The 23,610-nt window shown below is 44.5% G+C and overlaps 1 protein-coding gene across 3 annotated transcripts in view; it reads left to right on the forward strand.

The window, feature by feature from the left end:
* Positions 1-23,610, forward strand: part of CRTAC1 (cartilage acidic protein 1) — a 1,115,778-nt gene that overhangs the window by 1,079,147 nt on the left and 13,021 nt on the right. Inside the window, exon 15 of one of the 3 annotated variants that reach the window (XM_077455716.1) lies at positions 7,675-8,143. The exons of 1 other annotated variant lie outside the window; for it this stretch is intronic. In XM_077455716.1, the coding sequence (XP_077311842.1) occupies positions 7,675-7,796 (122 nt within the window). In that variant the 3' untranslated portion in view covers positions 7,797-8,143. Of the gene's footprint in view, positions 1-7,674; positions 8,144-23,610 lie in introns of those variants that run through there. One more of the 3 variants, XM_077455717.1, reaches the window with a different exon arrangement.

Raw genomic sequence — 23,610 nt, forward strand, 5'->3', positions numbered from 1 at the left:
ATATGTGCTAGGAGGAGTGATTTTTTTTTTTGGGGTGGGGGATGAAGGGGGGTAAGATTTGTGCTGGGAGGGGGGATTTCAGCAGGGGAACAGATTTGCACTGGGAGGAGGTGGAACTTATGCTTAGGGGGGTGAAAAATATTAGTGCTCATTTTTTTTTGGGGGGGGGGGGGGTTTGGGGGGGGGGGATTTTTGATGACACATAATGCTCATACACATTGGGGGCGGTGGAGGGGAGGGGGTGCAGTTTGGCGTGTTTGCCCTGGGCTCTGGATGACCTTGTCCCGACACTGCCTTCATGTACTATAGACACACTTTGGCTCTATTTTCACTGGGACATTGAATACTGAAGGCCTTAAAGTAGTTTTAATCCCTCCATTTACCAAGTGAAGTGACTGGCCTCGGGTGATGCACTGAGATGAAACCAATCCACTTACATAAGTTGTACCTGTTTATCTACTGCTGTCTTAGCTCTAGATTGATTCCAAGTACAGAATTTACACAGGATCTCTCAGCTCCAGTGGTGGCTGGTGGTATATTTTTTTTTTGGGGGGGTGGGGGGGCAGCAATACATTCCACCGCAACCTTCCCCTGTTGGTCGATCAGGTCTCCTGCAACTTTCCTCCTGGTCTGTCAGATCTCCCCCAAGCCCTGTGATCACCCGAGTCTCAGTGACTCAGTGATCAGAGCGCGCACCCTGCAGAGAGTGTGCAAAGGGGAGGCCGTCACATGATGGCCTCCCGGAAATTCAGGTCCGTGGTGTGGCCGTCGTTTGGCTACAGCGCGGACGGCAAGTGGTTAATAATAAAAGTAAAAAGAACAAACGTAGTCAAAACATAGCCAAAGTTCAGCAACCGGAACGGATAGTCAACCAAGCCAGAGGTCAGGGATCAATGTAGTGGAACAGCAAGCAGGATCTGGAGCCAGAAGGGATGTCAGCAAAGCCAGTCTTTGAACAGGATTGCAGGAGATCGTTTCTGTGATGTTGACTAAGGCGAAGGCAGAGATCCTCTGGACTGGACAGCTTAAAGCGGGAGTCCGCCGGGAGTTCATCCGTTTTTTTTTTTTTTTTAAAAAGCCAGCAGCTACAAATACTGCAGCTACTGACTTTTAAAATAATGACACTTACCCGCCTAGAGCGCCCGCGATGTCGGCACCCGAAGCCGATCTCTCGATCGTCTCTTGGGTGCTGCCGTCGCCATCTTGGGTATGGGAATCAGGAAGTGGAGCCTTTCGGCTTCATTTCCCAGTTCCCTACTGCGCATGCGCGAGTCGCGCTGCGCAATAAGGACGGTCCCGCTGCCTCTGGGATCCGTGTGTTTCCCAGCAGGCAGCGGGGGGGACCTTCGGAAAGGGGCGTAATCTATGCCCCTTTCTGCAGATAGCTATGCCGGAAGTGGGGGCAGATACCTGTACTGTACAGGTACCTGCACCCCCCTCCCCCCTGAAAGGTGACAATTGTGGCCCCCGGAGGGGGGGGATTCCAATGAGCGGAAGGTCCACTTTAAGGTGGACCTCTGCTTTAAGTAGGCAGGACTAACGAGCAGGATATCATCAACAGCTTAGTAACTGTGGAGAGATAGGAGCTGGCAATTAGCCGACAGTTGAGCGGCCAGCTCAGAGAACAAAGGGCTCCCCCCATTGAAATCCATGCATCCGGCATCCTAAAAGGAACCGAATGCATGGATGGGGGGGGGGAGGTGGCGCCCAGGGCCGTCTTTAATATTGATTGGACCCTGGGCAAATATTTTCTTGGCCCCCCCCCCCCCCGCCCCCATGCAGTTTCGTTCTCCTGAGACGTACAATAAATAGCAGCTAGACTCAAAAGCAGTTTACTGAATCAGATCAGGCAGCTATTGCAATTGGTTGCCAGAGGTTATAGTGTATCATTACCGCTCACTGACTGGTTGTTAGAGGTTACAGCACACATTATAGCTCACTGATTAGTTGCTAGAGGTCACAGCACATGATTTCTGCTTGTTGACTGGTTGCTAGAGATTACTGTGGACATGGCCTCGGGGGGGGGGGGGGGGGGGGGCATGATATACATATCAATGCCACTGGCGGCCGCTATTTACGTATGAATGCCACCTTTACATATGAATGCCAGTAATTTACATGTAAAAACAGGGTCTGCAGGTGAGTTATCTGTAAACAACAATAGGAGAGAGCTGGGCAGCATTAGTAGCAGCACTTCACGCTGAGATACTAGGACACAGCACAGGACTAAAACCTCAAGGGACGAGGGAATTTGAGGCAGCTGCTTTGGGCCCCACAACAATGACAGGGCCCAGGGCAGCTGCCCCTTTTGCCCTGCCTTAAAAACGGCCCTGGTGGCGCCCATGCACTCTTAATGGATGGGCCGCCCCCTGTTTAGAAAGCTGCAGAGGAGGGATGGCTGCAGATGAACAGGTACAACTTATGTAGGATGATTTGTTTTATCTCAGTGTATCACCTGAGGCCGGTCACTTCACTGGGTATATGGAAGAGTTGACAGCCACTTTAAGTGGTCATAGCTGCATATGTTTTATTGATGATACAATGTAGAATTCGAATTTTAATAACTCGTTCACTTATCCTGTCTGTAAAGATGTAGTAATAACGTGAGCCAAAAACAATCGATGCTCAGAGCTCGTTATCCTGTTATCAGATATGTAAGGAAATGAGAATTTCTTACTCACCGGTAATGATATTTCCTTGGAATCTCCATCATCAGCGGACCCGGGAGAGGAATCTTCTCCCTTAACAAGAAAATTTGATTTTCAGCACCTCCCCCACATTTCCCTGCAAACCCAGAACAATATACATATTATATCCACATTAGACAGATCAAGGAAAGGAGAGGAGCAGATCAGTCAAATAAATATATGAAGGTAGATGGGAAGGAATGTTATGAATGAATGAATGAATGAAATACTTATATAGCGCACAATGCGAACTGAATCGCCTCTAGGCGCTGTGGCGAGCTTTGATCATCTGCTAAAAGAGGAAGGTCTTGAGTTATGTAAATTATTAGGAAATATTTTATTTCTGGTAAGTTTAGTTCCTATTTTGCCCATAAACTTTATCTGAATGGGTTGCGGGGTAGACATGTGCACCGACAAAAAAATTGTTTTTGTTTTTGTTTCATTTGGTTTTTTTTTTCTTTTTTTGGAAATTCAAAAATCAAAAAATTCAAAAATCTGAAAAAAAAAAAGAAAGAAAATCAGTAAAATTCAAAATAATAACTATTAAATTATAGGTATTGAAATTTCCTTTCAAATTTGGCTGTTTGTGAACGTAACAAATACAAATTTATCTGAAGTTACGAAATATCCGAAATAACGAATGCTAAACAAATGGAATGGAACAAATTACTAATAAATAATAATAATAAAAAGGTTTTTTTGTTATTATTGTTATTTATTATTATTAGATCGTTATGTTCCATTCGTTTAGATGCGTCCTTCGTTATTTCAGATAATGCGTTCACTAACAGCCTAATTTGAAAGGAAATTCCAATACCTATAATTTTATATTTATTATTAGTCCATTATTATTTCAGATTTTTCGGGTTTTTTGAATTTTCAGATTTTCATTCTTTTGAATGTTTGGATTTTCATTCTTATTTTTGGATTTTCAAATTTCCACGTTTTGGAATTTTGGAATTTCCTAATTTGGAATTTTCAAATTTTCGAGTTTACAAGATTCCGAATTTCCGAAATTTAGAATTTTCCAATTTCCGAAATTTTCCAATTTCCAAATGTTTCCAATTTCTAAATATCCAATTTCCAAATTTCCAAAATGTTGAATTTTGGAATTTCTGACATTTTCCAACTTCCGAAATTTAGGATTTTCCAATTTCCGAAATTTTCCAATTTCCGAAATTTTCCAATTTCCGAAATTTTCCAATTTCCAAATGTTTCCAATTTCTAAATATCCAATTTCCAAATTTCCAAAATGTTGAATTTTGGAATTTCTGACATTTTCCAATTTCCGAAAATTTTCAGTTTCTAAAATCTCGAATCTTTTGAAAATACTTACATTTGAAAACTTGGAGATTTGGAAATTCCAAATTTTCCAAAATTCCTAATTTCCAAATTTCCGAATTTTCAAATTTCCTTATTTCGAAAATTCTAAATTGCGAAAATTTGAAATTTGAAATTTCCGAAGATTCGGAAATGAACAAAGTTAAAATGAACACAGTTAAAAAACGAATTCGGAACTAAACGAATTGCACCTGTCTACTGCTGGGTGTACTGTAAACTCAATTCCACTTACTCTACAAGATTTTATAAAAACAAGGAAGCCCAGGTAACACCTGGCCGGTCTCAGAGAGGCTGAAATCATCTCAGATTAAAAAAGATAGTTGAGGAACCAGGTAAAATATCACTGGGACCACACTGTTATCTAATTGGCCATTGGGGATGGGCGAACGGTTCGGCCCCAGCATCAGTTCGGGCCAAACACTTGCCCATTCGGCCGTTTGCCGAACACCCAAATTTGCAGGGTGTTCATCCCGACTATATTTTTGCTGCAACATCCTACAGATGTGCCACTTTACAGGCAGACCAAGGGGACCCCCCCCCCCAACCCCAGGCACTATATTTAAAGGAATTTTACATTTTAATTGTTGCACTTTAACCTCTTCTGGACCAGCCACCACGGTTTTACTGCGGCAGGTTGACTCGGCTGGGCAAATCAACACTACCTTACGCCGCTTTTCCCTTTGGCCACTAGGGGTGCCCGCAGCGTGTGCTCGGAGCCGATGCGAGTGGCCAGCGGACGCGATGACCGCCGGGCTCCCGCGATCTCTCGTGACAGAGCGAGAACCGGAATCTGTGTCTGTAAACACACAAATCCTGGTTCTTTCAGGGGAGGGGAGAGAGATCGGTGTTCATACTAAGTATGAACACCGATCTCTCTCCTGCTAGACAGTCCCATCCCCCTACAGTAAGAACACACACTGAGGGAACACAGTTAACCCCTTGATTGCCCCCCCCCCTAGTGTTAACCCCTTCCCTGCCAGTGACATTTATACAGTAACCAGTGCATTTTTATAGAAAAATGTGTAAAAAGTGTCCAATTTGTCCGCCGCAATGTCGCAGTCCCGATTAAAAATTGCAGATCACAGCCATTACTAGTAGAAAAAAAATAATAGAAAAAATGCCATAAATCTATCCCTTATTTTGTAACCACTACACTACACTAACACTACTACTTTTGCGCAAACCAATCAATTGTGATTTATTTATTTTTTTACAAATAATATGTACAATAAGTTCTCAGGCGGGCAGCTATTAATCCCCCCAATTCAGAGGCACTATGAGCCACCGTCTACGTGGCTCATAGTGTAATTTAACAAAAATATGCTGCACGGTGCATTGTGTGCCCTGTTTGTTAACCACTTGCTTACTGGGCACTTAAACCCCCCTCCTGCACAGACCAATTTTCAGCTTTCAGCGCTGATGCACTTTGAATGACAATTGCGCGGTCATGCTACACTGTACCCAAATGAAATTTTTATCATTTTTTCCCCACAAATAGAGCTTTCTTTTGGTGGTATTTGATCACCTCTGCGTTTTTTTTTTTTTTTTTTTAAAAGACCGAATTAAAAAAAAAAAATTATATATTTTTGTATTTTGTTATCAAATTTTGCAAACAGGTAATTTTTCCCCTTCATTGATGTACGCTGATGAGGCTGTGCTGATGGGCACCGATGGGCTGCACTGGTGGGCACCGATAGGGCTGCACTGGTGGGCACTGATAGGTGGCAATGAGAGGTGGCACTGAGAGGTGACACTGATGGGTGGCACTGAAGGGCATTGATAAGTGGCATTGGTGGGCACTAATAGGTGGCACTGATAGCTGGCACTGATAGCTGGCAGCGATGGGCACTGGGTGGCAGTGATGGGCACTGATGGGTGGCAGTGATGGGCACTGATAGGTTAAACTGAAAGTCAGCACTGCTAGGTGGCAATGATGAGGCACTGATTGGCACCACTGGTGGGCATTGATAGGTGGCACTTGTGGGTACCGATAGGTGCCACTTGTGGGCATTGATAGGTGGCAGTGTTGGGCACTGTGGGCAATGGCAGGTGGCACTTTGAGGCACAGAGGAGGACGCAGATGTGCCTCCTTTTTCTTCGGGACCGATGTCCCTTGAGCATAAGCCGGTGATTGGCTTTTAATAGCTGATTACCGAGCTTTCGTTTATACACGGGACCGGCCCCTTATTCGGATCGGTGATCACCCGAGTCTCGGTAAACACAGCGCGCACCGCGGGGAGCGCGCAAAGGGGAGGACGTCCAATGACGGCCTCACGGAAATTCAGGTCCGCCCTGTGGCCGTCATTCGACCATGGGGCAGACCTCAAGTGGTTAAGGAGCGGGGCCGGGAAGCCCCCGGTGCCCTTAACAATCGATGAGTCATCAGCTGTCGATCGGTTTCCCAGCTGACGGTTGAACAATAAAAAAAAAGTGCTGGGTCAAGTATGGATTTGGAGGGGAACCCCATGCCCCCCAAAAAAAAAAAAAACAGCATGGAGTCCCACCCAAAATCTGGGCATGCATCCCGACAGGTAGCGAGCACCCCCCCCCACTTCCTGAACCATACCAGGTCACATGCCGTCAATATGGGGGGGATTGGTGATTTGGGGCGCCCAGCCCACCTCTACCCATTCACCAAAAAAGTGTCAATAAGCAATTAACACAATAGACAATTTTTTGACAAATCCTTTATATAAAAAAAAAAAAAAAAAAAAAAAGGGTGTCCCTCATTGAATATCCATCGTCGATAACCGCCGCCCACCGACCCGAAAAAGAAAAACACTCTTGCCGAAAAAAAAAAAAAAAATTATAATAAATGAATAATAATAAAAGAAGAAAAAAAAAAAGCTAATGGAAAAGTAAAAAAAAAAGCTGAAATACTTAGCAATAAATGATGCAGTTGCCGAATGATGCAGTTGCCGAAAAAAAAAAAAATTATAATAAATGAATAATAATAAAAGAAGAAAAAAAAAAAAAGCTAATGGAAAAGTAAAAAAAAAAAAAGCTGAAATACTTAGCAACAAATGATGCAACAGATAACGGTTAAACCTTAAAAAATGCAGATTTTTTTTTTATTTATTTATGATTTTTATTTATTTGTGTATAGCAAAAAAAAATGCAGATTTTTTTATTTATTTATGATTTTTATTTATTTGTGTATAGCAAAAAAAAAATGCAGATTTTTTTTTTATTTACTTATGATTTTTATTTATTTGTGTATAGCAAAAAAAAATGCAGATTTTTTTTTATTTATTTATGATTTTTATTTATTTGTGTATAGCAAAAAAAAATGCAGATTTTTTTTATTTATTTATGATTTTTATTTATTTGTGTATAGCAAAAAAAAAATATGCAGATTTTTTTTTTATTTACTTATGATTTTTATTTCTTTGTGTATAGCAAAAAAAAAAAAATGCAGATTTTGCCTGGTCGGCACGTGTTTGTTCTTGTTGTACTAAATAAGTTTACTCTCGTAAATCTTTCCACACTAACAATGTCTTTTTTGTTTCTTTCTCCTTTCTCTCGCCTTTTAACATCTCCTCCCGCTCTCCTTCCTTTTCACCCAAAAAACCTTCCCGAATTTTCTCTCTTTTCCTTTTTTTGTGTGTGTGGTGCCTTCGTCCCGTTTTGCCCTCCGTCCCACAAGCAGCTCAAGTGGCCTACTTTGGATCCTATCCATCTTCAGCCTACAGCTTTCAGCCAAGCCTCATCCACCCTTCAGCGGCACTGCTAAGCCTTGGATTATTTTTGCATATATATTCTCTCTGAGCAAACGAATCCCAATCGAAAAAAAAAAAAAAAAGCTTTCAATGCTCGGTTCTCTTCTCCACTTCTACAGTGTGTCGGTGAAACTGTCAGCCAACCCAACCCCTGGCTCTCCGTGGGGGGGGGGGGGGGGGGGGGTGATAAAAGGTGGCCTGCTATAAAACATGCCAGAAAGAACTCTGTCTAAAGGCTTTAGAGTGAATAGTGATATTTTTGTAAAAAAATGAAAATATAAAAAAAAAAAAAAAAAAAAATCGAGTTGTTTGTTAATATGTCATGCATGTTTTTTTTTTTGTTTTTTTTTTTGGAGGAAAAAAAGAGGAAAAAGAAACAAACAAAAAAAAAAACAACTGAAACCCTTGCTAAAGACACTTTCATGTATCCTCTGTAAATTCATGTTTTATATTCAGATCTTCTTTTTTTTATTATTATTATTATTTATTTATTATTTTTTTATTATTATTAATTTTTTTTTTATTATTATTATTATTATTTTTTTATTATTATTATTATTATTATTATTATTATTATTATTATTTTTATTATTATTATTATTATTATTATTATTTTGAATATGTTGCCCCAAAAAAAAAATGTTCTTGGTTAACTCTTTTTTTTTTTTTTTGCTGCAAGAGATGCCAATAGAGTGGCGCATGGCGGGCCCAGCTTGGCAGGACCCCCCGGTGGCTCCACCGACCTGTGGCCTTCCCGCTCTGAGCTTTCTCTGCTCCACATCCTTATAAAGGAAAGAAGCCTTATCTCGTTTTTTTTTTTTTTTTATTATATTTAAAAAAATATATAAAAAATGAAATGTTAAATAGTTGAACTTTTTTGCAGTCTTCCAGTCATCGGTCTGAAAAAAATAAATAAAAATATGTTAGAAATAAAATGTACAGTAAATATACAGAAGACGTGCGTTTAACCTCTTTCTTTCTGGTGTTGTAACAAAAGCAGACGATACATTGTTCTAGCAAAAAAAAAAAAAAACAACAACAAAAAAAAAAAATGCTTTTAGCAATTAAAATCAGCAGAATGTTTCTCCCTTCAGATTGAAAGGGCCGGATAGGTGAGGGGCCGGGAATGCGGATTTATGAATGCGGAAATGAAATGAGTTTAAAGGGTCAGTTTACCTTTATAGGGGAAAAAAATGTATCAGGGCTCATCTACACTTCGACTTTATCCGCACATTAAAGTGCCTCCCACTTCAACGTGAGTTTTTGATGCTTCGTTGAAGCTTTGATGAAGTTTGGCAAATGCCCTGTGTGTTGATTTTCTATTTGTTTTTAAAGGAGCCCAGTATTAGTACCCTCGTTCAGCAGGACCCCAGCTTATTAACACCCCTGTTGATAAGATGCCCAGCTCAGTACTACCCCCACTCAGCAGATCCCCAGCTCATTAGCACCCCTGTTCAGCAGATCCCCAGCTTGTTAGTACCCTCGTTCAGCAGATCCCCAGCTCATTAGTACCCTTGTTCAGCAGATCCCCAGCTTATTAGTACCCTCGTTCAGCAGATCCCCAGCTCATTAGCACCCCTGTTCAGCAGATCCCCAGCTTGTTAGTACCCTCGTTCAGCAGATCCCCAACTCATTAGCACCCCTGTTCAGCAGATCCCCAGCTTGTTAGTACCCTCGTTCAGCAGATCCCCAACTCATTAGCACCCCTGTTCAGCAGATCCCCAGCTTGTTAGTACCCTCGTTCAGCAGATCCCCAACTCATTAGCACCCCTGTTCAGCAGATCCCCAGCTTGTTAGTACCCCCCACTCAGCAGATCCCCAACTCATTAGCACCCCTGTTCAGCAGATCCCCAGCTTGTTAGTACCCCCCACTCAGCAGATCCCCAACTCATTAGCACCCCTGTTCAGCAGATCCCCAGCTTGTTAGTACCCTCGTTCAGCAGATCCCCAGCTTATTAGTACCTCGTTCAGCAGATCCCCAGCTCATTAGAACCCTTGTTCAGCGGAACACCAGTTTATTAGTACCCTTGTTCAGCAGATCCCCAGCTTGTTAGTACCCTCATTCAGCAGATCCCCAGCTTGTTAGTACCCTCGTTCAGCAGATCCCCAACTTATTAGCACCCCTGTTCAGCAGATCCCCAGCTTGTTAGTACCCTCGTTCAGCAGATCCCCAGCTTATTAGTACCTCGTTCAGCAGATCCCCAGCTCATTAGAACCCTTGTTCAGCGGAACACCAGTTTATTATACCCTTGTTCAGCGTTCCCCAGCTTATTACTACCTCATTCAGCGGAACCCCAGTTTATTAGTACCCTTGTTCAGCAGAACCCCAGCTTATTAGCACCCCTGTTGAGCAGATCCCCAGCTTATTAGTACCCTCGTTCAGCAGATCCCCAGCTTATTAGTACCCTTGGTCAGCAGATCCCCAGCTCAGTAGCACCCCCACTCTTGTGATGCTTCTTTGAAGCTTTGATGAAGTTTGGCAAATGCTCTGTGTGTTGATTTTCTATTTGTTTTAAAGGAGCCCAGTAGAAGCCCAGCTCAGTAGTACCCCCACTCAGCAGATCCCCAGCTCATTAGCACCCCTGTTCAGCAGATCCCCAGCTTATTAGTACACCTGTTCAGCAGAACCCCAGCTTATTAGTACCCTAGTTCAGCAGAACCACAGCTTATTAGCACCCCTGTTGAGCAGATCCCCAGCTTATTAGTACCCTCGTTCAGCAGGACCCCAGCTTATTAGCACCCCTGTTGATAAGAGCCCCAGATCATTAGTACCCCCACTCAGCAGATCCCCAACTCATTAGCACCCCTGTTCAGTCGATCCCCAGCTCATTAGTTCACCTGTTCAGCAGATCCCCAGGTTATTAGCACCCCTGTTCAGCAGATCCCCAGCTAATTAGCACCCCTGTTCAACAGACCCCCAGATCATTAGTACCCCCCACTCAGCAGATCCCCAACTCATTAGCACCCCTGTTTAGCAGATCCCCAGCTCATTAGTTCACCTGTTCAACAGATCTCCAGCTCATGAGTACCCCTGTCCTTTTTATATCTATTCGGTATCTTCCTTGTTTTCCCTTTATATATACGGATGTGGCACTGTGGGTGCTCCCTCCTTTTTTCCCCATTTTCTAACCATTTTATTTAGTCACAGGAGCTTTGATTGGCATTTAGGGCGCTTTAAAAAAAAAAAGTATCCAATGCCACGTTTTGAAGCGAGTGTAAACGGGGCCCTAAAGGTGAACTAACACCAGATACCTTCCCCATCCCCCACTGTACTTCCCTCTAGGGCTGTCAGTGCCTGCAGCCGCTCCAGTGGTCAGGGAATTTGAATTTCTTCTTCTTTATTCTTCTTCTTCCTATTCTTCTTCTTCTTCATTTTCCTATTCTTCTTCTTCTTCTTTTTCCTATTCTTCTTCTTCTTCTCCTTCTCCTTCTTCTCCTTCTTTTTCTCCTTCTTCTTCTTCTCCTTCTTTTTCTCCTTCTTCTCCTTCTCCTTCTTTTTCTCCTTCTTTTTCTCCTTCTTCTCCTTCTTCTCCTTCTTTTTCTCCTTCTTCTTCTTCTTCTTCTTCTTCTTCCTATTCTTCTTCTTCTCTGTGACGGTGCTGGCCTATCAGAATCGATCTGGTCTGTCCTGAAAGCGCTGCATAGAGAAGAGGAGGGGGAGGGGGGGTTCAAATGGAACAGCTACAGGTGCACTAATAGCTGGGCAACCCCGGAGGTAAGTACAGCGTGTACCGGTGGTTGGGAAGGCTGTTTGGTGTTAGTTCATCCTTATATTTTTTTTTTTCTGTAAAAGTGAACTAACCCTTTAAGAAAATAGAATATCATAGCAAACAATAGTTTTAGTCATCATTCTTTACTGGTTTATGGAAACGAAGGCTGTTCTGCTCTATAGATTCCATTTTATTTTCTTATTAGCCCCTTTGTGGGAGTGGTGCCCACGGATGGGTGTATATATAACACCGTGGTATTTATAATTGTAAAAGTGCACTTGTCCCCTCCTGACCCCCCCTATAAGAAGCCACTGTGTAAGGTGGAAGAAGACCATTGAGATTTCAGCCCGGAATGTTGTAGCATCACTGATGTCGCAAAAAAAGGGGTTTCTGTCTGACTAATAAACGCAACGGGGGGGAGGGATTTACTAAAACTGGAGCACACAGAATCTGGCGCCGCTGTGCCTATTAACCAATCAGCTTCTAACTTCAGCCCGTTCAATTAAGCTTTGATAATAAAACCTGGAAGCTGATTGGCTACTATGCACAGCTACTGGGATTGGCTTACTAAAGAGGAAGAGACTGCTGAGTGAAAGTTCAATGAGCTTAGTAAATAAGGTAAAGCGGTGTTCACTATAAATACCCAAACATGTGCAGGGGAAATTTAACTGAATTTTCTTCCGTTTCAATGTTTTTATCGAATTTCAAATGACTGTACAACCATTGCTTGACACGGTGTAACCGTTATGAACGGCAATGCTTCCCCAAATTGACGTTTACATTTCTAGACAAATGCCAGAAGTATCATTGTCAGAGCACGGTAAATTACATAGCGGTCAACTGAGAATGGAAAAAGTCAGGTTCTTGGTTTACATTTGAGAACATCACATGTCATAAGTGTTCGGATTATAGGACCTAGGGGGACATACATTGGAGAACCGCATACCGATTTTTACGGGACTTCATGCTTAGAAGAACATTACCAGCAGCCGAAGTATATGAGATGGTCAGGAAGGAAAGGATGTAGAGGCCATAAAGCCAAGCGAGAGAATGACTAAGGATGTAGAGGCCATAAGGGCCAGGGAAAGAAGGACTAAGAATGTAGAGGCCATAAGGGCCAGGGAAAGAAGGACAAAGGATGTAGAGGCCATAAGGTCCAGGGAAAGAAGGACAAAGGATGTAGAGTCCATAGGGGCCAGGGAAAGAAGGACAAAGGATGTAGAGGCCATAAGGGCCAGGGAAAGAAGGACAAAGGATGTAGAGGCCATAAGGTCCAGGGAAAGAAGGACAAAGGATGTAGAGTCCATAGGGGCCAGGGAAAGAAGGACAAAGGATGTAGAGGCCATAGGGGCCAGGGAAAGAAGGACAAAGGATGTAGAGTCCATAGGGGCCAGGGAAAGAAGGACAAAGGATGTAGAGGCCATAAGGGCCAGGGAAAGAAGGACAAAGGATGTAGAGGCCATAAGGTCCAGGGAAAGAAGGACAAAGGATGTAGAGGCCATAAGGGCCAGGGAAAGAAGGACTAAGGATGTAGAGGCCATAAGGGCCAGGGAAAGAAGGACAAAGGATGTAGAGGCCATAAGGGCCAGGGAAAGAAGGACAAAGGATGTAGAGGCCATAAGGGCCAGGGAAAGAAGGACTAAGGATGTAGAGGCCATAAGGGCCAGGGAAAGAAGGACAAAGGATGTAGAGGCCATAAGGGCCAGGGAAAGAAGGACAAAGGATGTAGAGGCCATAAGGGCCAGGGAAAGAAGGACTAAGGATGTAGATCTTACCTCCTGATCCCAAATTCCCCCTCCCAACACAAATTCCCCCAAGTCACCTCACCACGCACACACACCCAAATTTTCCCTCCCAGAACAATTATTACCTCCTATCGCCCCCCCCCCCCCCTAAATTCCCCCAATTCACCTCTCCAAGCACACACACCCAAATTTTCCCTCCCAGAACAATTCTTACCTCCTGCCTCCCCCCAAATCCCCCCTCCCAACACAAATTCCCAAAGCACGCACCCCCAAATTTTCCCTCCCAGAACAATTCTTACTTCCTGCCCCTCCCCCCAAAATCCCCCCCTCCCAACACAAATTTCCCCAAATCACCTCTCCAAGCACACACACACAAATTTTCCCTCCCAGAACAATTCTTACCTCCTGCCCCCCCCCCCCCCAAATTCCCCCCTCCCAACACAAATTCCCCCAAATCACCTCACCACGCACACACCCCCAAATTCCCCCTCCCAGCACTAATCTCCTCCGCCCAACCTCCTCAATGCACACCCCCCCCCCCACATCACATGATACCACAGTGCCCTCCTGCCCACCCTTTGACCCGGGCCATGTTCCTTGTACCCGATTGGATATTCTTTACAAAGTGAAGCTTTACCACATTAACTAAGGAAAATGAGTGCAACAGCAGATGCAAAGTCAATCAGTAAATCAACCCCCCAGGGGCAAAATCCAGAGTTTTTTTTTTTTTTCTTGTACATGTTTGTATGATTAAAGTGAAGACAGCGCCCCCCCCCTTATTTACTAAACTCACTGAACCTTTCACTTTCCTACCAAAACAGTCTCTACTCCTTTGGTATATCAACCCCATTGCACACAATGAAAGATCTCAAAGGACCCCCCGTTTTCTGTAAAGCAGAGGACCTCTAGGGGTGGGTTTACTAAAGGCAAATAAACTGTGCACTTTGTAAGGGCAGTTGTTCCCGGGGGCTTGATAAGTGAGGAGGAGCTCTGTTCTGATCACCCAATCATACGCCGGCAAAAACGCTACCTTTTTTGTTTTCCTTGCACATGATTGGGTGTTCTTTTTGCAAAGAGAAGCTACATTGTATTTACTAAGCTCTGGAGTAACTGCACTAGAAAAGTGCACAGCCATTAGTAAATCAACCCCCCCCCCCCCCCCCCCCCATAGCGTTCCTATCTATGCTAATGATTTCTGCTATAAAGAAGAGCGTTCTTGATTTTGTATGCACCGTGATATACCTGAAGCTGTTTATCAAAGTTTTATATTTTCAAAATTCAAATAACTATATATTAAAATCTTTAACGGTAAATTGCAAGCACAATATAATCTCCAGAACTCGTACTAAATAAAGAATATAACCGTGTCACCTTAATAAATGGCAAATACGTTCAGACTTGCTTGCGGAACAATGAAAACTATGAAGATATGCAAAACTGTAACTAGGTGATTTACATTAAAATTTTGACAAAAAAAAAAAAAAAAATGATTGTCTCCTAAAATTATTTGAAATCCTCTGAAGATCGTAAAAAGACATTTAAATAAACGTATATGTACAAATATGTATGTGTGAAAGAGGGTTTATGTATGGGTCCTGATTGGATGAGTGCGCTATACATGTATGGGGGTTCTTGGTTGAATATATACAGTAATTGTTTATTTTATTACATTGTATTCTTTTCACATAATGTTACATCTGTCACAAAACTGCTGACGTGACAACTACTCTCACCGGACACTTTATAAGCTACACTTAAAGTGGAGAAAAAAGAAAATACATTAAAAATTTGAAAAAAAATCATTAAAAAAAAAAAATGAAAAAAAAAATTTTTTTTTTACTTACCAGAAATGCCTGTTGCTAGGCACATCATCCTAATCTGCCTCTTCCTCCTCCGCGGAGATCTTCTGTCTTCTCTCCTCCGTACGGCGTCTTCTGGGTAATGGGTAGCGCTGTGTTCTGGGAACTGTGCGCCCCATTCACAAAGCGCTGCGCGACTTGCGCATGCGCAGTAGGAAATGGGCAGTGAAGCCGCGAGGCTCCACTGCATGTTTCCCTTACCCAAAATGGCGGCGCCGGGACCCGAGACCGAGGAACGGGTCAGCCTCGGGCGGCCGACATCGCCGGCACTCTGGACAGGTAAGTGTGCTTATTAAAAGTCAGCAGCTACAGTGTTTGCAGCTGCTGACTTTTAAAAAAAAAAATTCAAAACCGGCCCTCCTCTTTAAGTGTAAGGTTGAATAAAGACACCAGTTCATCCAGTTCAACCTGAGTGAGTGTCTACAATTGTCCCCATTCCTGTACATTGTACACTGTTCAATGGCTTGGTAACACAAATTGCTAATCAGCCAATCACACGGCAGCAACTCAATAGATTTAGGCATCTAGATGTGGTGAAGACAACTTTCTGAAGTTCAAACAGAATGGGGGAAGAAAGGGGCTTTAAGTGACTTTGAATGTGGCATGGGTGTTGGCGCCAGACGTGGGGTCGGGTTTGAGTATTTCTGAGATTTCCACGCATCAACCATCTCTCGGGTTTACAGAGAATGGTGGGAGAAAGAGAAAATATCCAGCGAGCGGCTGTTGTGTGGAGGAAAATGTCTTGTCGGAGGTCAGAGGAGAATGGGGCAGACTGGTTCCAGATGATAGAAAGGTAACGGCTATGCCCCGTACACACGGTCAGACTTTCCGATGGAAAATGTGCGATCGGACTGTGTTGTCGGGAAAATCCGATCGTGTGTGAGCTCCATCGGACTTTTTCCGACTTTGAATTTCCGACACACAAAGTTTTTAGAGCTGGATCTAAAATTTTACGACAACAAAATCTGATCGTTTAAAATTCCGATCGTGTGTAGACGGACAAAGTGCCACGCATGCTCAGAATAAATGATGAAAGATGAAAGAGATGAAAGCTATTGGCTACTGGCCCTCTTTATAGTCCCGTCGTATGTGTTCTACATGCTCAGAACGATAGGATTTTCCGACAATTTTGTGCGACCGTGTGGAAGCAAGACAAGTTTGGTCCAAAATCGGTCGGAAAAAATCAGACGGATTTTGTCGTCGGAAAGTCCAAGTGTATAGGGGCATAAGTAAAAAAAAACACTCGTTAAAACCAAGGGATGCCGAATACCATCTCTGGGATACAGGAGCAGAAGACCACACCGGGTGCCACTCCCGTCAGCTAAGAGCAGGAAACTGAGACTACAATTGGCACAGGATCACCAAAATTGGACAATAGAAGATTGGAAAATTGTTGCCTGGTCTGATGAGTCTGGATTCCGGCTGTGACATTCACATGGTGGGGTCAGAATTTGGTGTAAACAACATGAAAGCATGGATCCATCCTGCCTTGTATCACCGGTTCAGGCTGGTGGTGGGGGTGTAATGGTGTGGGGGGGAATATTTTCTTGGCACACTTTTGGCCCCTTAGTACCAATTGAGCATTGTTAAAACACCACGACCTACCTGAGTATTGTTACTGACCATGTCCCCATCTTCTGATGGCTCCTTCCAGCAGGATAATGCCCCATGTCACAAAGCTCCAATCATCTCATCACTGGACAATGAGGTCCCTGTCCTCCAATGGCCTCCACACTCACCACATCTCAATCCAATAGAGCACCTTTGGAAATTGGTGGAACGGGAGACAGATCAGCTGACAAATATGCAGCAATTGCGTGATGTTACCATGTCACTATGGAGCAGAATCTCTGAGGAATGTTTCCAAAACCTTTTTGTATCTATGCCAAAAAAAATGGCGGCATGGAGGACCTGACACTGGCTCAGACAGGCCTTAGCAATTGCCTTTTTGCAGGCAGGGACCACATGCCCCTATAGTGTAGCAAAATATATAAAGTCTCTGGTGCTAGCTGTACTTCACATGGCTACTGAGCTCAGTAACCCATCTTCAGGCCCTGCCAGCCCTCCTGGCTGCAGCTGCTTCTTTCCACTGCCCTTCCCATGGTCCACCATCTGGTTCTGCACCCATCTCAAACTGCAAACTCCCAGTTCTTTCAGGCGTGCCTCCCCAGTCCTCCTGACTGTGCCTCACTCACCAGCTCTCCTGGCTGCGACCAGTTGTCCTCCTCTGGAGTCTCTTAGTAGCAGTGCTCTCTTCCGATGTCCTCTCCTTGCTCTCTCATGTGCCTCTCCTCCAGGATCTCTTCTCCTCCTAGCTGCACCCGAGCCCAGGCACAAGGTCCCCCCTCCCCAGGCTGGGGAGCTCCCTATAGGCCCCCGACAGCCTCCACACTCTCTCACTCCAGCTCTTCCACCTGACAACTGGTCCCCAGCTGGGCTGACCCTGGGCATTTAAAAAGGCCTGCCCCCTGCCAATCCAAGTTGGGGATTGGTTAGGGCTCCTCAGAATACCTAAACAACTACAACTCTCCTCTCCTCCTAATCTTCTGGAAAGGAGAGGGAGGTCTTGGTGATGCTGCCTGTGAGTCACCAGCTGCTACACTGAGCCACTCCCAGCCCAGAATGAAAAGAAAAAGGCCTGCCTACATGTATCTACTCTCTCTAGCACACTACTAGAGGGTGCTGCATGTGTTTGGTATGTTTTTGGCTTCAGCCATAACATTCTGACCACCGACAGGTAAAGGTGAATAACATTGAAAATGACATCTGAAAGTGGGTGGAATATATTAGGCAGGGAGTGAACCCATTGTCCCTGAAGTTTGTGATGAAATCAGAAAAATAGACAAGTGTAAGGATTTGAGGGATTTTGACAAGGGCCAAGTTGTAATGTCTAGACCAGTGGTCTCTAAACTGCATTTCAGGGGCAGACGTGGCCCTTTGCTTGCTTTTACTGGGGCACTATTGCTCCCACTGATACTAACAGTGGGGCATAATCCCCCCCCCCACTGACACTAATGAAGGGGCACTATTTCTCCCACTGACACCAACGATGGGGCACAATTCATCTCATTGACACTAACAATAGGGCACAGTTCCTCCCAATAACACCAACGATGGGGCACAATTTCTCCCAATGATACCAATGATGGAGCACAATCCCCCCCCCCCGACATCAACCATGGGGCATTGTTTTTTCCCACTGACATCAGGACCAACCAAAAGTGGTCCAATGAAAAAGAACTGGTCGAACGGAGACAGGGTCATGGTCAGCCAAGGCACATTGATGAAGTTGGGGAGGAAAGGCTTATTGATGTATGTAGGGGGGAAGACTTATTGATGGAGGTGGGGAGAGAAGGCTCATTGATGGAGGTGGGGAGCGAAGTTTAACTGATGGAAGTTGGGAGGGTAGGCTTATTGATGGAGGTGGGGTGGGAAGGCTCATTGATAGAGGTGGGGAGGGAAGGCTCATTGATGGAGGCGGGGAGGGAAGGCTCATTGATGGAGGTGGGGAGCAAGACTCATTGATGGAGGTGGGGAGGGAAAGCTCACTGATGGAGGCGGGGAGTGAAGGCTCATTGATGGAGGTGGAGAAAGAAGGCCCATTGATGGGGGTAAGGGGAGGGATGGCTCATTGATGGGGGTTGGGAGGAAAGGCTCATTCATGGAGGTGGCGAAGGAAGGCTCATTGATGGAGGTGGAAAGGAATGGCTCATTGATATGGAGATAAGGGGAGGGATGGCTCATTGATGGAGACAAGGGAAGGGAAGACTCATTGGTGGAGGTGGGGAGGGAAGGCTCATTGATGAAGCTCGGGAGAAAAGGCTCATTAATGGAGGTGGGGAGCAAAGGCTCATTGATGGAGGTGGGGGCTTATTGATGGAGGTGGGGAGGGAAGACTCATTGATTGATTTAGGTTGGGGGGAAGGCTCATTGATGGAGGTGGGGGCTTATTGATGGAGGTGGGGAGGGAAGACTCATTGATTGATTTAGGTTGGGGGGAAGGCTCATTGATGGAGTTGATTTAGGTGGGGGGAAGGCTCATTGATGGAGACGGAGGAGGGAAGGCTTTTTGATGGAGGTAAGGGGAGGGATGGCTCATTGATGGAGGTTGGGAGGAAAAGCTCATTCATGGAGGTGTGGAGGGAAGGCTTTTTGATTGAGGTGGAAAGGGAAGTCTCATTGATGGATGTAAGGGCAGGGATAGCTCATTGATGGAGGTGGGGAGGGAAGGCTCATTGATAGAGGCCGGGAGGGAAGGCTCATTGATGAAGGTGGGGGCTTATTGATGGAGGTGGGAAGGGAAGGCTCATTGGTGGAGGTAAGGTGAGGGATGGCTCATTAATGGGGTGGAGATGGAAGTCTCATTTATGAAGGTGGGGGGGCTCATTGATGGAGGTGGGGGACTTATTGATGGAGGTGGGGAGGGATGGCTCATTGGTAGAGGTGGAGATGGAAGGCTCATTGATGGAAGTGGGGGGTCATATTGATGGAGGTGGAGAGGGTAGGCTCATTGATGGAGGTAAGGGGAGGGATGGCTCATTGATGAAGGTGGTGATGGAAGGCTCATTTATGGAAGTGGAGATGGAAGGCTCATTGATGGAGGTGAGGGAGGGCTCATTGATGTAGGTGGGGGGATAGCTCATTGATGGAAATGGGAAGGGAGGCTCATTGATGGAGGTGGGGAGTGAAGGCTCATTGATGAAGGTGGGGGCTTATTGATGGAGGTGGGGAGGGAAGGCTCATTGTGGAGGTAAGGTGAGCGATGGCTCATAGATGGGGTGGAGATGGAAGGCTCATTTATGAAGGTGGGGAGGGGGCTCATTGATGGAGGTGGGGGACTTATTGATGGAGGTGGGGAGGGATGGCTCATTGGTAGAGGTGGAGATGGAAGGCTCATTGATGGAAGGTTTGGGGCTCATTGATGGAGGTGGAGAGGGTAGGCTCAATGATGGAGGTAAGGGGAGGGATGGCTCATTGATGAAGGTGGGGATGAAAGGCTCATTTATGGAGGTGGAGATGGAAGGCTCATTGACGGAGGTGGGGAGCGAAGGATCATTGAGGGAAGTGGGAAGGAAAGGCTGGCCCAGGTAGTCTGATCCAATTGAAGAGCTACTGGAGCTCAAAATGCTAAAGGTAATGCTGGTTCTGATAGTACCAGAACATGCAGAGCATTGTATTTTGTTGTGTGTGGGGCTGTGTAGTCACAGACCGGTCAGGGTGTCCATGCTGACCCATGTCCACAGCCAAAAGCACCTACAATGGGTACGTGAGCATCAGAACTGGACCACAGAGCAATGGAAGAAGGTGGTCTGGTCTGATGAATCACATTTTGTTTTACATCCTGTGGATTGCCTGCTGTGTGTGCGTCACTTACCTGGGGAAGAGATGGCACTAGGATGTAGTATGGGAAATCTGATTCATGGAGGCCCTACCGTTCAACTTACAGGACTTAAAGGATCTGCTACTAATGGCTTGGTGCCGGGTACCACAGCATACCTTCAGAGGTCTAGTGGCGCCCATGCTTCGGTGGGTCAGGATAGGGTGACTTACTCAATATTAGGTGGGTGGCCATCATTTTATGGCTGATCAGTGTATTTCCTCTGACACGTCTTTCTTTACAGATGTAAAATCTTGCCTCACCATGACATTCTTACGGGGGAATTGGAAGCGTCAGTATTCTGCAGCATTGCTGGGTCAAGGTTTGTGTACGGGGTACTTGTTATCCAGGTGTCATGTGTGTTGCTAATTGAAGCACTGACAGGAGCCTTACCACTCGGCACCAAGAAGAAAACATCAAGATTTCTGAAGAGAATTATTACTGAGTGATAACTGAAGACTTGTAGCAGCCAGGCACTCTGCTAATAGGCTTAGTAAAGCAAAAACGCAACAACAGCCAAGCTCCATGTACAAACCCAAAGAAAAAAAAAAAATCACATTAACTGCACCTTCATTTATGTTAATAATTGATTTGGCAAGTGCTGCCTGAATCTCATCAGATTTAGTAAAAGCTGAATTTGGAAAAAGAAAAGCATGAAGAGTTTTGACCGGGGCACTTTTAACATTTTAAGCAATTTGCACTTCTAATCTCAGTCAGCTGATCAGGAACTTTCTTTGGATATATTTACTTGATAATTTTAGTGCGTAACAGTGGACTATACAAAGGAGTTCCACATCCTAAATACACTATATTTTCAAAAGTATTGGGACACCTGCCTTTACATGCACATGACCTTTAATGGCATCCCTGTCTTAGTCTGTAGGGTTCAATATTGAGTTGGCCCTTGGCAGCTATAACAGCTTCAACTCTTCTGGGAAGGCCGTCCACAAGGTTTAGGAGATGTGTCTATGGGAATTTTTGACCTTTCTTCCAGAAGAGCATTTGTGAGGTCAGGCACTGATATTGGACAAGAAGGCCTGGCTCACAGTGTCCACTCTAATTTATCCCAAAGGTTTATATATAGGACTGTCAATTTCCTTCACCCCAAACTCGCTCATCCGTGTTTTTATGGATCTTGCTTTGTGAACTGGTCAGCAGTCATGTTGGAACAGGAAGGGACTGTCCCCAAACTGTTCCCACAAAGTTTGGAGACAACCCCTGAAAAACAACCCCACAATCCTCGAAAAACAACCCCACAATCCTCCCTCCACCAAATGATTTGGACCAGTGCCAAAGCAAGGTCCATAAAGACATGGAGGAGCGAGTTTGGGGTGGAGGAACTTGAGTGGCCTGCACAGAGTTTTGCCCTCAACCCGATAGAACATCTTTGGGATTAATTAGAGCAGAGACTGCGAGCCAAACCTTCTCATCCAAAATCCCGATCTCACAAATGCGCTTCTGTAAGAATAGTCAAACATTCTCACAGACACACTCTTGCAAAGGGTGGGCCAATTCATTATTGAACCCTACAGACTAAGATGGGGATGCCATTAAATTTCATGTGCGTGTAAAGGCAGGTGCACCAATACTTTTGACAATATAGTGTATGTCAAAGCTATAAACAATACCAGTTGTGAGGTGCCCAAGGACTACACAAAAATGATCAAAAAATGTACGCATTTATTTTATTGACATCTTAACCACTTCCCGACCAGCGCACGACGATGTACATCGACAGAATGGCACGGGCAGGCATATTGGCGTACATGTACGTCCAATCTTCTATGCCGCCCTGCCATCGGGAGAGCGCCGCTGGCGGCACGCTCCCGCACTGGTCGGGACCCCCGTGAATCCGGTCGCGGGACCCGCGGACTCGATCGCCGCGGGCATACCCGCGATCGTCTCACGGGACGGCTGAATGGAGGAAATGCCGTGTAAACAGCATTTCTCCATTCTGCCTAGCAACTAGTGACGCTGATCTCTGCTCCATGTGATTGGAGCAGATTAGTGTTCACTAAATGAAAGCCGAACCCCCCCACAGTTAGTAACACACCCCTAGGAACACTTAACCCCTACACTGCCACCCACTGGTTAACCCCTTCACTGCCAGTGTCATTTACACAGGAATCACTGCATTTGTATAGCACTGATTGCTGTATAAATGACAATGGTCCCAAAAACGTGTCAAAAATGTCCGATGGGTCCCCCACAATGTCGCAGTCACAATAAAAATCGCTGATCGCCGCCATTACTAGTAAAAAAAAAAATAATAAAAAATTATTAATAAAAATGCTATAAAACTATCCCTATTTTGTAAACGCTATAACTTTTGCGCAAACCAATCAATAATCGCTTATTGCGATTTTTTTACCAAAAATATGTAGAAGAATACGTATCGGCCTAAACTGAGGGAAAAAAATGTTTTTTTTATATATTTTTGGGGGATATTTATTATAACAAAAAGTAAAAAATAATGAGTTTTTTTCAAAATTGTCGCTCTATTTTTGTTTATAGCGCAAAAAATAAAAACCGCAGAGGTGATCAAATACCACCAAAAGAAAGCTCTATTTGTGGGAAAAAAAGGACGTCAATTTTGTTTGGGAGGCACGTCGCACGACCGCACAATTGTCAGTTAAAGCGGCGCAGTGCCGAATCGCAAAAAGTGGTCTGGTCTTTAACCAGCAAAATGGTCCGGTCTGCAAGTGGTTAACTTAAAATTATTACACAATCTATAAAAACATTACAATAATATTAGCCTCATCATTTGTAGGGGATCCCTACAATATATACAGCATTTTATAACATATGTCCAGACAATCTGCCTATATTTGCATTAGGCTTTGTCTTGCTGGAACTGTTATAGACATACGCCTTCGACCATGTTGGATTTTATTTGTGAGGCCTGTACTTGTAAGCTACAGAGATTACGTTGATGTATAATGTGAATTTTTAAGATAAAGATACTTTGTACTGTTCATAAAATGTCCTTTTGTTATACAACAATAAGACATAACATTATGACCACCCACCTAATATTGTGTAAGTCCCACTTTTGCCACCAAAACAGCCCTGACCCATGTAGCCATGGACTCCACTAAACCTCTGAAGGTTTGCTGTGGTCTCTGGCACAAAGCCGTCGCCGGCAGATACTTTAAGTTCTGTTGTGAGGCGA

Source organism: Lithobates pipiens, unplaced genomic scaffold, assembly GCF_037356315.1.
Source record: "Lithobates pipiens isolate NorthernLeopardFrog02 unplaced genomic scaffold, aLitPip1_a1.2 Scaffold_25, whole genome shotgun sequence".
Classification (NCBI taxonomy): domain Eukaryota; kingdom Metazoa; phylum Chordata; class Amphibia; order Anura; family Ranidae; genus Lithobates; species Lithobates pipiens.